The sequence below is a fragment of the Acipenser ruthenus genome, chromosome 9, assembly GCF_902713425.1.
Source record: "Acipenser ruthenus chromosome 9, fAciRut3.2 maternal haplotype, whole genome shotgun sequence".
NCBI classification, from domain to species: Eukaryota; Metazoa; Chordata; class Actinopteri; order Acipenseriformes; family Acipenseridae; genus Acipenser; species Acipenser ruthenus.
Genome location: NC_081197.1, coordinates 52,550,982 through 52,565,699, shown reverse-complemented (window position 1 = coordinate 52,565,699; position 14,718 = coordinate 52,550,982). Strand labels below are relative to the sequence as shown.

The following is a 14,718-nucleotide window of genomic DNA, read 5'->3' as shown; positions in this document are numbered from 1 at the left end:
CTTGTATATCATTAACTGCTTCAGTCATCTCATCCTGGTGTCTTTTTTACCTCAAAATGCCTCCCAAAATGTCTTCTCTCTAAGTTCAGCTGGTACACCAAAGTTTAACCATTAACCTGTCCCCTCCTGCAACACTCTATTCCCATTGGATTTAAGAAACATCACATTTGCTCTGCTTGTGAGTTCTTACGGATTTCATTTTTAAATCCACTTGGAGCAGGTGGGTGGGAGTGTTGCAGGTGGACAGGCTAATGGTTACATTTAAAAATGTTTGGACTATTACTGCAAAAGAATAGATTGAAAAAGACACACTATTTAAAAATGACCACTTATCAACAGCTTTTGACATTTTTACAAATGATATTGACTGAGTTTTGCAACTTTCTGATCAACCTATAAAGATAAATTCTGATAGTTTGCTATGCAACGCCTGTAACTCCTGACAGCGGAGTTGCTTTTCTGTAAAGGATTTTGGAAACAGCCTTTTAATATACACTACTGTACTGCCATGCTTTCTATGGTATACAGTATAATGACTGTATCCCCTGTTACAAGTGAGACAGACTTTGATAGAGGGCTGATAGTAGAAGATCATTTGTCAGTCTCAAAAGTGATGGCTCCACCGCTCTGGATAACAGACTGTTGCGGATTTCACCCCCAACTTACAGGATAGAATTAGAGGTGGAAATCATTGAAGTATCGTCACATTTTATTCCAGTCCAATTTCAACACAATACACTTGTCATGTTGAATTAGTGCTTTTGTAGCTGTATACCATGTTGTAGCTGTATACCCTATTGAATATGTTAAGGCAGGTGTTGTTAATCCTGTACTGTATCCGTCAGTAGTGTCACAACCTATTTTCTTATCCTAAGATGTTTGTTTTTCCATTTCTTTTTGGAATCTAAAATTCAATCTTCAAGCCAGAAAGTAGCACGACAATATTAAAATAATTTTCAATGCCATCCCAACCAGTTCTGTGCTGGTATTCTCACTAGCTCATCCGGTCCCTGCACAAACATGAATGGATGTTGATTATGCCAGTGAGCACCAGTTTGCTGTAATAAAAAGAGAATGAAAAAATGTGCAATCTCCTGGGGGTTAGGGGTGGGGTGCAGGAAGATGAAAATGATTACGGCAGGCAGCCAACATTCCTCTTTCCTTTCATGTCAACGGGGGGCAAAACTGAGATTTTTCATAAATGATAAAGGATTTGTACACAGATCAGCAAGCCTATGCCCTAAATGTATCAATAACCTATTCTGTCCAGACAGACCTGTCCCTTTGTGCTGTGCCTCCCACAGGCAGCGAAATTGAGCAATTTATCTAACTTACCATGATACTTTTTTTCTACACTTTCAATTTATGAGCCAATTCATTTGTTTCTCCTGTTTGATTTCTTTTCCATTAGTATTTTGATGTACTTTCATAGTTTTTTTTCTTCACAAGGCAAGTGCACTGTGAAAGGCAAGACTGCTACAGACTTACAAGTGTGCAGTTTGTGTTGTCAAGATATTACAGGGGCTTAGATGGGAAAATAGTTTCATTTAATAAATACTGTAGGTTCAAATTGCCAAGTTTTTTGTAAATTAAGATTATTTTATTCTTGTGACTGTCTGAAAATATTTAATGTGCATATTTACGGCTTTCTTATATTATGATAACTACAGTATGTTTTACATGTACAGTATAGACTACATATTAAAAATATTAGCTTTTGTTAACAATATAGTAATAAATGCATACCTAGTGCTTCAGTAAAATATGAATATTTGTTGTATCAACACTTATTCTGTGTTTTAAGCTTATCTTGCCAGGTTAACTCTGAGTCAACTCCACTTATTGTCACTATATTGAGCAGTCCCTTTAAGTGATACATAAATGATTTCACTGTAATTCATACCACAAATTATAGGACAAGTAGAATCTCCCTGCTGTTCAGTTTGGATAAACAAACCTCACAAAGGATCTCTGTCACAGTCCCTGTCGCATAACTCATGGCTGCCTCCATTCCAGTCATGTGTGAATGTGGTTGGAATGGGGACAACTGGGGTTTACGCTGTTTTAAAAGTTAGTGAAGCACTGAGAAAAGTGATCGACCACAGTGAATTTCTGTGTGTTACAGTATATCTGTACTGGGGGAAGCTACGCCTCCTCTTTTAAAGCCCAAAGATTTGTATATATTTTTTTCAGATCAACATTTTAAACATGCATTTATATATAATTGTAATATTATACAAAAAAAAAAACACCTATTTTGTTTTGTTTTGTCAGCAACTATATATTAAATGCTGAAACTGTCTGTCAGATACATACTGCTGTTTAAGTCATAATTTAAGGCTACCCTCAAGGTGATGTTCCTTACTCATCTGAATCACCCAATGAGTTACCTAATGAAGGAGTCACAGCAGACTCCCAGCACTCTAAAGCTGCCTCTTCCAGCGATGTGTGAAGAGTTACCTGGTTCGAAAGGCCTACGTGGATGTCAGGCAAAGCTTGACTAGAAAATGCTCACTTACATTAAGGTGGTTCACTACAACATATGATATGTTGTACATGGACATGTTTTATTATTCTGTGATTATATTTTATTTGTATTATTGTAAAAAAATTAATTATTTTCTATAGTTGTCTTTAGGAATATGCCAAAATCCATACATTTGTGAAACGTGATGATCATCACCATGAAAAACACATGGAAATACCAGTTATATAGCACGCAGTTGAAAAAAAAAAGTAACTAATTTAGGATATTTTTGGTACTAAAAACATATTTCTTGGAAGGTGTGAAAGTTTTCTTTTTTGAAGTATTTCATATATAATTTCATATATACCAATGTGAAAAATAAGTCAAAAAGAACAGGGGTCCTCCATGGTTGTAGATAGGGCTTGCATTTTTCGGGTTTGTATTTTTTGTTTAGTTCAGGGTTTTTTTTTTCAGTTTTATTATCATTTGGCAAAATCGGTTATTTTTGGATATTAAAAATAAACACCACTCAAACACAAACATTTTCAGTTTCTATATTAAATTGCATGTACGTTTCACTAATATTTATACAAAGGTTAACTTACTGTGCTGAAGTGAGAATGTTCACATTTCGGATTCCTGCAATGCATTTTGAATAGGAGAATTGTGAGAAGTAACAGATTTTGTTTTATGCCCATTACCGCCCGCATATCTATCACACTAAAGTTCATGGTTTTTTTTCAGCCCACACTATAGCTATAGCGTACTGTAGAAATTATTCTCAGCATTCAAGAAGTTATTTACATTTTTTCCTAAAATTAAACATTCATCACAATTTAAGTTTGATATTTATGTAAGTAGAAGAAGAAGAAGAAAAACTTAACTATGCATTAGTAAAGCATAACTGTACAGCATTTTTATATTTACAATAACCTTTTCAGTTCATCACTGAATAAACACCATAAAAATTGATGATTGGTCAGTAGCTATGTCTTTGCACACTGCCAACCTTATGAAAGTCGTTTTCTTTATGTAGAAAGAGAGAAGTGCAAGATTGACATTATTTAAAATATATTGCCAAAACACAGGTTTAGCGGTTTAAAAAAATAAAAAATGGATTTTCTAAATAGGTCTTGATATTGGTGTTTTTTTCGGTTATGATCGGTTAAAACCAAAAGTTGTAGAGATGGTATTAGGCGATTGGCAGTAGTGATAAATTGAGCTGTGGAGGAAGAAAGTCAAAGGAGAGGGGAAACAGAAAAGATAAAACCCAGAGGAATAAGAAATGACAAAGCTTTTAAAAATGCTTGCCGGCCACGTACAGCAATGTGCTCCAGGCTCTACAAACAGCAGACACAGCACTTGTTAATGACAGAGGGTCACTTATCCTATTAACTGTGCAATTTCAGGCAGACCATTATAACCACTAATCACATAAAATATTAGTTCAGAGCCTGCCAGGCCACCCCTTTATTTTTTAATTTTAATAATTTCCTGAGGTGTAATATGAGTTATTAACCTATGTATTACTGAAGTAACAGTATTAGATGTGTCCTCTCATATATGAGATGTGTGCTCTCCTCTCTTTAAAAGTGTAATAACCAAGTCTTAAAAACCCTTTCCACACAACAACTTGTGCCCAAGTTCCTACATATACTGCCACCTCACTATAAATTGACTTCCTGTGCAGCAGTTATTTGGATTCCAACTGACCACACATTGAACAATTTCTGAGAAACATATGTAACATGTAAAGCATCTACAAAATTTTTTTTTCTTCCCCTAGTGGTGCTTTGGATATTACCGTACTTCTAGCTTCCGGTGATGAGGGCAGATAAATCTACTTCTTCTGAAACCACGACTTACTGACTTTACAGTTTGAGATACGCAATGGTAGTTTCAGCAGCAGACTCATTGGGGGTGGGGGTTTGAGGAGGGAGGAAAAGGTGGAGAAAAGTCGCCAGAGGTTGTTAGTGGAGGACAGGATGATAGATTGATAGTAGGAGTGTTTGGCAGAGGTGAGGGCTGTCGAGAAGGAGGAGAGGAGGGAGCGGTAGTGGTCTAGATCAGAGGGTAGCTGGGATCTCTTCCATCTCCTCTCAGCAGTGCACAGCTCATTACAGGATGAGCAGGGTGTAGAGAATGGCCAGGGCTGGGGATGGGGAGGAGCGAGCAGAGCGGGAGACGATAGGACAGAAGGAGTGCAGAGTTGCAGTGAGAGAGTGAAGAAAATGTCATGGTGGCCAAGTCTGCTGAAAGCTGTGAGAATGAGTCAATAGGGGGACGAAGGAAGAGACCACAGGAAGTAATGGAAGTTGGGGAAAGGGCGCGGAGATTGCAGTGAGAATGCAATTCAAAAGTGCTGACGAGATGGAGGAGAGAGCAGAGGGTATTGAGAAGTTCCAGGATGGAGAAAGTTGGAATCCAGTTCCCCGGCCTCGTCCCGAGGAGCAATGAGACTTAGAGAGGAGATAGAGAGAGGAGAGAGCAGCTGGAGCAGCAGTGTTCTCAGGGGGGGATGCATGTTTCCTTAAGGGCCAGAAACTGGCCCTTATTCTTTTAAAAACTGTCCCACTCATCATTTCCAGTATCAGAAAGTATATCTCAAGAATAACGAAGTGCCTTTACCAATAAGCTTCGGTAAATGTCTAAAAGCAATATATTTCTTCATAATTCCGGACATTTACCAATAAGATTAGGTAAATCATAACACTAACCAGTAAATGTCCGAAAAGCAATATATTTCTTCATAATTCTGGACATTTACCACCTTACTTGGATTTACCAGATTCAAACTTTTACTGTAACAAATATACCAACAGTATTAGTAACAGAGGTAGTAGGGGGCACAATACCCTGTGAATATACAGACACATTTATATTGTATGAATATAGCCCATAGATACAGTAGCTTAACTCAATTTATTCCCCATTGAAGTGGAAAATGTGTAATCTGTCACTTCTTCTTTATTCAGGTGTCAAAGGGGTCGGTTCTTCAGGTCATTCCCGACAGGTATGTTCTTCTTTCATTCACTGTATTCATTTAAACATTGTATGACCACACAGATAACCTAATTACTCAGCTCCTTCATTTTGCCATTCAGATTAGCACAAGCCATTTAGGATTATTAAATTCAATAAGTAATTTGTCGTGTTTTTGATGTTATGGAGGAATATCTTGTTGGTAACTAAGGCTTTACAATATATTTTCTTACCTCTTATTACTTTATTTAGGCAGACATTTTGACTGTTTCAAATACAGTACCGCACTAGAGAAGTTTAAGACTTGAAACCTTTGTGTAACATGAAAGACTTTAAACAAGACGATAGAATTTGGTTTTATAGAAGGGTGTTTGTCTAACACAGAAAATCACACCAAGCTGCGCTTCCAAATGCTTATGCTCATAGACCTGCTAATAAATCGAGTGGGAGGGTTTTGGGGTCTTTTAGGAAAGGAGTTTTTTATAACTTATAGTAATATGATGTTTTAATGCAATAACTATCCAAGGGTTTCACAGACTGTTTCACATGAACATAATTATGAACTGCCTAAAGTTACCTTATTAATTTATTATTATTTCTTAGGAATAAGTAAGGTAGTCCAACATTATTGTTACTCTAGGTCTATGAAACCACCAATATATTTAATGAAATCATTATTTTACTCAATATTATTTTTAGTTATTCATATGTAGCAATACTAAAAGAAACTGGTAAAATTGGCATATGTTTCAAGTTAACACTTACAAAACCTCATTTCACTACTGTAGACTTGTAGTTTGTCAAAAAAAAAAAAAGCAGCAACAGTTAGGTGTCTCGAGCTGCAGGCAAGGGCATTTACTGGCATTTAACAAAAGTCCAGGTCAGTTATCTACAAGTAATGACAGCCATTAGTGCTGTTATAAACCGAAGAAATGTTTTTGTGTTTTATGTTATATGTTGGTCTGAATCACTTAGGCTTCTTAACATTTATGTTGTTGTTTTAAATTAAGTTTCAAGATTCTAAAGCCCTGTTTTTAGAGGGCATTAATAATGAATAAAGTGATTTTAATAATAGTTATTAATAATGAGATTTTTTTTATAGTGTATCCGTTTTAAAATGCTGTTTACTATGTACCGTCCATCACCAAGCGCCTTTGGGCAGCAACGAGGGATGTGTTCTAGATTTCTACACCTTGAACAGAGCAGACAGGTTGATGATCCTGCCCTGAAACGTCCTGCAGAACATTGCCAACAATAGGAGAATTAATGCAGACATCTAAACCGAAATATGTATTTTACAGTTACGGTACTAGCATTTAAATATAATTGAGAATTGATGCTAGAGTATTAGAATACCTAAGCCTGTTTTCCAGAGGAAGACATTGTATACAGACATTTTGTATATGTTAGCATTTTTGTGGTAAGATGTTCTGGCAATGTACAGAACTTCCTGTGTATCTCCTCACTGCAGAGTACTTACCATGGGCATGTTTTATTTTCAGTATGTTTTGCTGCCTTTTTGTAGCTGTGCAGATCAGAATCAATTACTTCCCACTCAGTGCTTTATAAACACGGCATAACCTCTGTGGCTTGAGGCTGGAGTACTTAACATGGAGTTACTGCTTCAGTATCCCTTGGGGGTAAGGTCACCCATTCCCCATAGCTATTAGATGACATTGATTTTATGACCATATATACATACTAGGCCTTTGTTCTATCATGTTTTAAAAAAATATATACTACAAGTATTATTAACTATTTCAAATAGCTGAGTGGTATTTAGATATGTAAAAGCAGCAGTGTGGAGTAGTGGTTAGGGCTCTGGACTCTTAACCGGAGGGTTGTGGGTTCAATCCCCAGTGGAGGACACTGCTGTTGTACCCTTGAGCAAGGTACTTTACCTAGATTGCTCGAGTAAAAACCCAACTGTATAAATGGGTAATTGTATGTAAAAATAATGTGATAGCTGTATAATGTGAAATAATGTATAATGTGATATCTTGTAAAATTGTAAGTCGCCCTGGATAAGGGCGTCTGCTAAGAAATAAATAATAATAATAATAAAAGTTGGGCCAATGTACCGAGGGGTTGACCAAAGGACACATTTTGCGTTAAAGCTAAGAATAAGAGGCACGATGGGTTACCAAGTAATTGTGTTGCTGCTGATTCATTGGAAATTCTTCCTGGGATCAATTACCTAAAGAGAACTGGACAAGCATTAATGGGCCGAATGGCCTTGTTCCTAACTTTTCATTATGTTATTTTGTCATTCCACTGACAGAGCCAGGCTTTTTTCAATTAGCATGTTGGTCTATGCTGATGTACCTATGCTGCAATACAATGATCCCAGAAAGAGTACATAGAAAATAATCATCTCAAATATGTTTTTTAAAAGACAGTCCTCATTATCTGCATTGCAGGGCTTCCTATAAAAGGTCTGTGCTGTTAGTATGACATCATAACATGCCCATTCAAACAAACTAAAACAGTTACCATGATCAGAAACATACTGTAAGTATACCATGACCAGGTCCCTCTTAAATATTTTTATTTCAATGGAACCTTCCTGGTTAAATAAAGGTTAAATGACTGGATCTCCTCCGTGATTCCAGAAACCAGGAAATTAAGCAGGCAAAGCATGGGGCATGCGGGAAACAGTTCCTCATGATTGAAGTGCACTTTTAGAGCTGTAAGAGGAAGCTCTGTCTGAATGTAGTCCATGCTATTGACCCTCACCTTCCCTGATTACTAAAATCACAAGCACCCTGAAAAAGAAAAAGCTGACTGAAAAACATCTTTAAACTAAAACGTTATTGGTTACGCAAAGCACAGCGTGTACATTGAGCATTGATTAATTAACAAGGTACAAATTCAATTTGACAAAGAAAGAGCTGAGTATTAAAGAAGCAAGAGGTCAAGCTGACAATGTGGGGCATGTATTGTCGTAGAAAATTGCAGTGAGTGTGTTGTTAATTATATACTTGGACTAAATCCATCAGTCTCTGAATGACAGTCAATAGTTTTCTGGCAGTCATTACTGCAGGCTGAACATTATGCATTAGCGTGTATTGTAAAACATGAAAGGTCAACAGAGACTTTCATTGTTTAAGTGCCCCAAATGGTTTTAAAAAAATATATTTTTTATATTTTAAGACTTTTTTTCCTTGATACCACTGTGGTGATAGTTGGTATTGTCCGATATGCCACTTGGATACTGTAACAGGGGGAACGCGGGTCATCACTGAATAATAATAAGTCAGACACAGAGTACTGGGTGTTGACACGCCACATAGGCACGCAGATTTATGAACACCCAGGTGCTGCCACTAGGGTACCAGCAATGGTAGCCCTAGTGTCAGATTTAGTAAAGAATGCTCAACAGAGATCAAAATAAAAGTTTGCCACACAAGGCTCGAGCTGTGGCGCAGTCGCTTCTTGAGCTACGCGCAGCCTCCCCGGGCACGCCCCCCAGCCAATCAGGACCTCCCGATCAGCAGGGCCGGGCGAGCCTACCTGCTCAATTGGTCAACGCGTCTCCTGTTACGCATCCCAGCTGCACACATCCACGTAAGAACCAGCGACAGGGTCCTCCCTGTCACAGATACCAAAACTTTTTGTTTTATATAGCGTTACACATCCCCACTGTTTAAATAATGTACCTGTCATTTTTCTTTTCATTGTTAACATCTTGACAACTTTTTACACTTATAACTTTAAAGCATGTTTCAAAGCTCAGGCTTTTACATTAGGTTGCTGCTTGTTTAACAGTGTGATGGCAGGTGCTTCTCATTTTTGCTCAAGTCCATGAATAGGGCCTGCAAATTCAATGTCTGAAATCAATATAAAACACTGGGTAATGCTTTATTTGAACATTATTTATGTATTTATTTGAGTGCATTCATAAAGGCTACATAACACTATATGCATAATCCTTCACAACCACTTTGAAAACCAACATGCATATCAGTATTCATAACAAATGTGTGTCAAATGTGCTGTCATTTGTTACCATAATGGTGCAAAAGTTGTATTATTTCGTAGATCTCATTGAGTTGCAGTGTTATGAAGCCTTTATGAAGGTTCAATTCAAAATGTTACCAAACAGGGATATGAATATCCAGAAACCTCTTCATAAATTCTGACGTGTCAATGTTGATGTACGATGTTTACTTAAGATTGCTTCTCAGGGGGTCCCCGAGCGGCTCATCTGGTTAAAGCACAGCCATGTGGTGTACAGGGTGAGTCATACAGTCAGGGGAGCGCAGGCTCGCATCGTGGTGGTGCGAAGCCATTGCTCTTCACTGGGGATTCTGAAGGGAGCGCCGCATTGGCTGTGATGCTCCCATGGGTTCGGGAGGCAAAGTCAGCAGGGACTGTTTCTCCTCATCGCGCTACAGTTGTGATTCAAAAACACGATTCAACAATTTTTGTCATCTTGCAACAAGAAGGGTTTTTGCCTAACATGTAGGGGGAGAATGTAGTCCCTTGATGGTATCAGTCTTTCTCCTATCAGTCTTTCTCCTTCTCCTTTCTTCTTCTCCTTCTGCAAGAAACCTAGGTGTTATTTTGGACCCTTCCCTCTCCTATTCTCAACACATCTCTTCGCTAACACGTACTTGTCGTTTCTTTCTTAACAACATACTAAAAACTATATAAAGTTTGTATTTCAAAGTGTGTTGTACACAGCTGGTGTTTTATATAGAAGACTGCTTCAAAATGGAGCTGCCTGCTAATTAAATGCAAACAGCACTTGATGTATCTGGGTTACAACAGAAAATAGCCTCCGGTGACCTTTCCATTCTGTAATTGATAGTGACAGTATTTCAGTGGACCTCTGCCCTTGCCTTATCACTGCTAGCAGTTTCACTATGTTACATTTCCCATGAAATACAGCTACAGACATGTGGTAAACATGAAGTTCTGTTTAGTTTTCTCTTATTTGGCACTCGCTTGCATAGTGTGTGTTTCTGATGGCATTAATAACTATTTTTATGTTTTGTGATTAGTTTCTGAGTACAGTCTTTGTTTCTGATTTATAATAAGTTAATGTCATGTGTAGGGATCCTCTTATTATAAGATGTAATTTTGCACAGCTTCAACAGGAAGAACCCAAACTGCATGAGATGATCTATTATCATATTAGCCCATACTCTGCCCTTCATTGAATATGTACCATTCTGTCCTTTCTAACATAGAACTGTCTTGTGGTGAGAAACACTGGTTGGGTGGAAGGACTGAAAAAAACGCTTCCTGAAGATAATGTTTTACCCCCTAAGAGACGGGGACATTTTAACTTATTATACGTAATGTTTAGTTAAAAGAGTAGGAGATACATATTTTGTTAACAATTTTAAAAGTTCAGAAGGCTTTTGTCACCCCTTACATGGAAAATGTTGTGGACTTAGTTAATTGTTTTCTGTGGATGAGAAGTTGCCTTTAGGAGAATAAGATGCATAGAACTTGCCATGCCTGAATGGAGGAGCATTTTGAACAGCAGTCTTCCTGCTGCTCAAGGAAGACAGCATCAGACCAACCTGATTAAAATGTGAACCTCTTGTTTTCATGAGCTTAGTCCCCTGTGTAGAGTCTGGCTCATAGATTGCTCACCTAGGTAACCAACAAAACACATTGGTAGCCACCAGTAGTGTCACTAGGGCATTTTACTTTAGGGGAATGTTAAAACCCAGCCAGCATGGGGCGCTTTGTTGCTCAGTGTTTCCTTATGCCTGTCACCTCTGGAGGTCTGAGTTCAAATTAATTGAGTTTGGTGATGTCAAAATGTGTTAACCTACATGACAAAACTTCCACCACAGTTCATCACAATTGTCAGTCTCTGCTTCCTGTGTAGTGTCAAGGACATTGACGCATCTTCCCTGGATTTTATTACAGTGACTCTGACACCCCCCAGCAAAACAGGTTAGGCTAGATTACTGTTCACAGGCATTTACTGGCTATTTGATGCTGCTGAACAGGTCTAAATATAGAATGGTTTGGTATTTATAATACTGTATAAATTAATTCAAGATAGTAGTAACACTTAAAAAAGGTGTAAAACTTCTAAGCATTCCTTAATTTCAGTTGGTTTGTTACACTTGTGCTTCAAGTTAGCAATGTGAAATTCTCTCCACAGCTTCAACACCTTATTACCTGCTTCCAAAGCATTTGTCTTAAATGCTAATGTGTAATACCTACCTGTTCAGACGGCACTTGTAGATCTCTTGATCTGCCCCCCCTACTATGCACTGGACTTGCTTGACCTCAGCTCCACGTTACTGGATCCTCAGCTAATGCACTATACTTGCACTATTGCACTACTAATATGTCATTGTAGATACAACTTGTTATAATCTTAGTTCATATTGTATTTTAGTAGTATTTTAGTAGCACATACTATAAACTATACTGCATTTAAATATTAATCTTGCATTGTAAGACTGTACTGCCCTGTAAAGGCTGGGACACACATACGTGGCGCAATGCCGTCGGCTATCATCCAGCATTTTACCGCCTGAAGTATTTGATCTTGCCCTACAAGTTTAATAAAGACACTTGGGTTGAATCCAAAGCTTTTATTTAAACAGTATGAAATTGTGAAAAATAATTGTTCTTTAATGTTTTTTTTCTATCTCCATTCCATTGAACACACAGAATGTCTTTATTCTGGTTTACCCAAGTTCTTAACGGTTTAATCCGTCCAGTCACAAGGTGCCTTCATATCTTCCAATTTATATTAATTTGCAATACGAATTAGTTTGCTATTTCAAACAAGACACTGTTCTGGTATTTTATTTATAGCACATACCAGTCATTTTATGTAACTTCGGTTGGATCCAGTTGTCAGATATTCAGTTTTATTTTACTCCTTTTAGTTGGTATCAGCCATTGTTTTGTGAAACTGGCTGTTCGTTAATTGTTAACTGTGGATATTTTTTGACAGTATTTGCATTGCTACACGCAATGTCTTAACCATCCGACCCTATCTTTCTTCACTGTTTCTCTTTTCTTTTGCTACTACGCACTCACTGTCTGTACCGGCATATCTCGGTTCTCTGAGTGCCTGGTCTCGTAACACCTTCTGGCAGGATGGATCAAGAACAGTAATACATCAATCAATTTAAATCACTTTTATACTATACACTACAATAATGGTTTTAACCTTTTCAAGGGTCAATTTATACATCGCTCCTGATAAGTATCCTTCCTGTAGCCTATTTAGTAAATGGTAAACATAAATCGCTATTCCCTCACAGTATCAAACGATACTGTTATCCCCTTTTGCCTTTTTATCATTTCTGACGGTAAACACATTTTTATCACTTCAGTGATAGTAGGTTCCTTGCTGTCAGCAGAGTATTGTAATGACCCTGGGTCAGCTTAACAACAACGGTGCATAATTGTGTTCACGGAAGTCTAGACTGTTATTTGGCCCAGAGCCAAGTAATTGCTACACAGGTGTTCAGTGACGCCAAAAGAGGGAATTTCCACCAACCAGGAGCTCAGCTTGCAGCACAAGGAATACTCCATTGCAAAAAGGTTTGGAACGTTACAAGAACAAGGACGGGAGGTGGGGTACTTTGTGCATGCTTGGGATTGGTGGGTGATATGCCGGGGGCATGGATTGAATGAAGGCATATAAGGGATTGAGGACATTGGTGTGAAGGAGAAGAAGGATTAGAGAACTAGTGAATACTCTGTTCAGCTGGACTACACTTAGTTTGGCAGAGCACATGGCCCATAGTGTGCTTAATGTACGTCTGTTTTAGAGTCTGTGTAACACTATGTTTCTCAGCTGTTCCTATACTACTTGCTTGAAAGCAGCATGCTTTACTTGCTGAGTATAGAATCCCTGCTTTCAATAAACCGCTGAATTTGTGAACCTGCAAAACCTGTGTGAGCCTGCTTCATTTCCTGACGCAGCGCTACATTGGTGTGAGTAGTGGGATTGGAGACCAGACACTGCAGGAAATGACGGCGAGGATCTGAGCGGGGATGGAGATGACACCACCACCAGGACGGCGGACGGCGAGAGAAGGGCGAGGGACACATCGAGGCTGGGTCAGGCTGAGAGGCCAAGGGGAAGCGAGGTGCGATGTCACCAGGATGGAGGCGGAGCTGCGGCGGCCGCGGAGAGCAGCCCAGGAGTCAAAATGGCTCACCTGCTGCACCAGCCCCCGGGGAAGCCAGCCAACCCCCTGGGCCGACATCGCTGGGGCCCAAAGTCACCACCCCCTACCACCAGGGTTTTGTCAGCACAGCCCGGGCCGAGCACACCACCACCAACCACCCAAGCCCAGCAGGCGCCACTCAGGGTAGATGACGGTACTCTAGCCGCAGTGACCGTCGCTTTACTTAGTAGATTATATGGGGGGGCATTACAACTTATGTTAACATATTGAATTACATACCGCTTTGTGGTTTTCCATATACAAAAAACTGACAAAAATTAAAACAATATGACATTTCGAAATCTAACATGAAATACTGTAATACTATTATGGCTTGTGGTAGACTTTTGCGATATCATTTTGTACTTTCACTGATTACATGATGTTAAATAAAAGATCTAAATTGTGTTCATATTTTTTTGTAATTATATCTCAATCCTACAATTCTAGGTGATACAAAACTTAAAGCTGTACATCATATTCAAGTACATAGCCTACTGTGTGGTACTGACAACTGCCATTCAATTTTTCTACAATATTGTAGAAGAAAGTCAGTTGCTTAGTGCATATTATTGACATGTGCACGGTCGGGGCCTAGCGGTATCACAATGCAAAAATGCCCAGCTGTGCCATGCTGTGTAAGTGTGTTCCAGCCTTAACACCTGTAAGTCGCGTCAAATAAATAAATAATAAATAACATGCTAAGCTAAAATAACCTCTTTAAAGTTCATTAGGATAGGAGACTTAATTTGATCAATGTTTCATTCATTTTTAAAGGCTGTTATATGGCTCTATCACTATAGCTTTAAATTAAAGATTTCATTTTGAAGTATTTATATTTTATATATATATATATCAACTGCACACTTTTTTTTACAATCTTTTTTAGGTTTTTTCAAAGGCTTGACCATAACATCATTATTTCTTAAATAAAGGATTGATTGTAAAATCAGCTTTTGCTGACAGCTGCAAGCACAACAGGGTAGTATTGGTGTAGGTCATGATTTAAGATACACTTGTAAATTTCAATCAAGAATAATGTGCAGCATTGTAAAGGGTGTGCATTATATTCTGAAAATTACAGAGAAATACGCTTACTTTTTC

General features: G+C 38.3%; 1 protein-coding gene across 3 annotated transcripts in view; it reads left to right on the top strand.

The window, feature by feature from the left end:
- Nucleotides 1-14,718, top strand: part of LOC117405294 (AF4/FMR2 family member 3-like) — a 70,811-nt gene that overhangs the window by 33,480 nt on the left and 22,613 nt on the right. For all 3 annotated transcript variants that reach the window (XM_034008242.3, XM_034008245.3, XM_059030230.1), the window contains one exon: nt 5,443-5,480. In XM_034008242.3, coding sequence (XP_033864133.3) covers nt 5,443-5,480 — 38 coding nt within the window. The remainder of the gene's footprint in view (nt 1-5,442; nt 5,481-14,718) is intronic.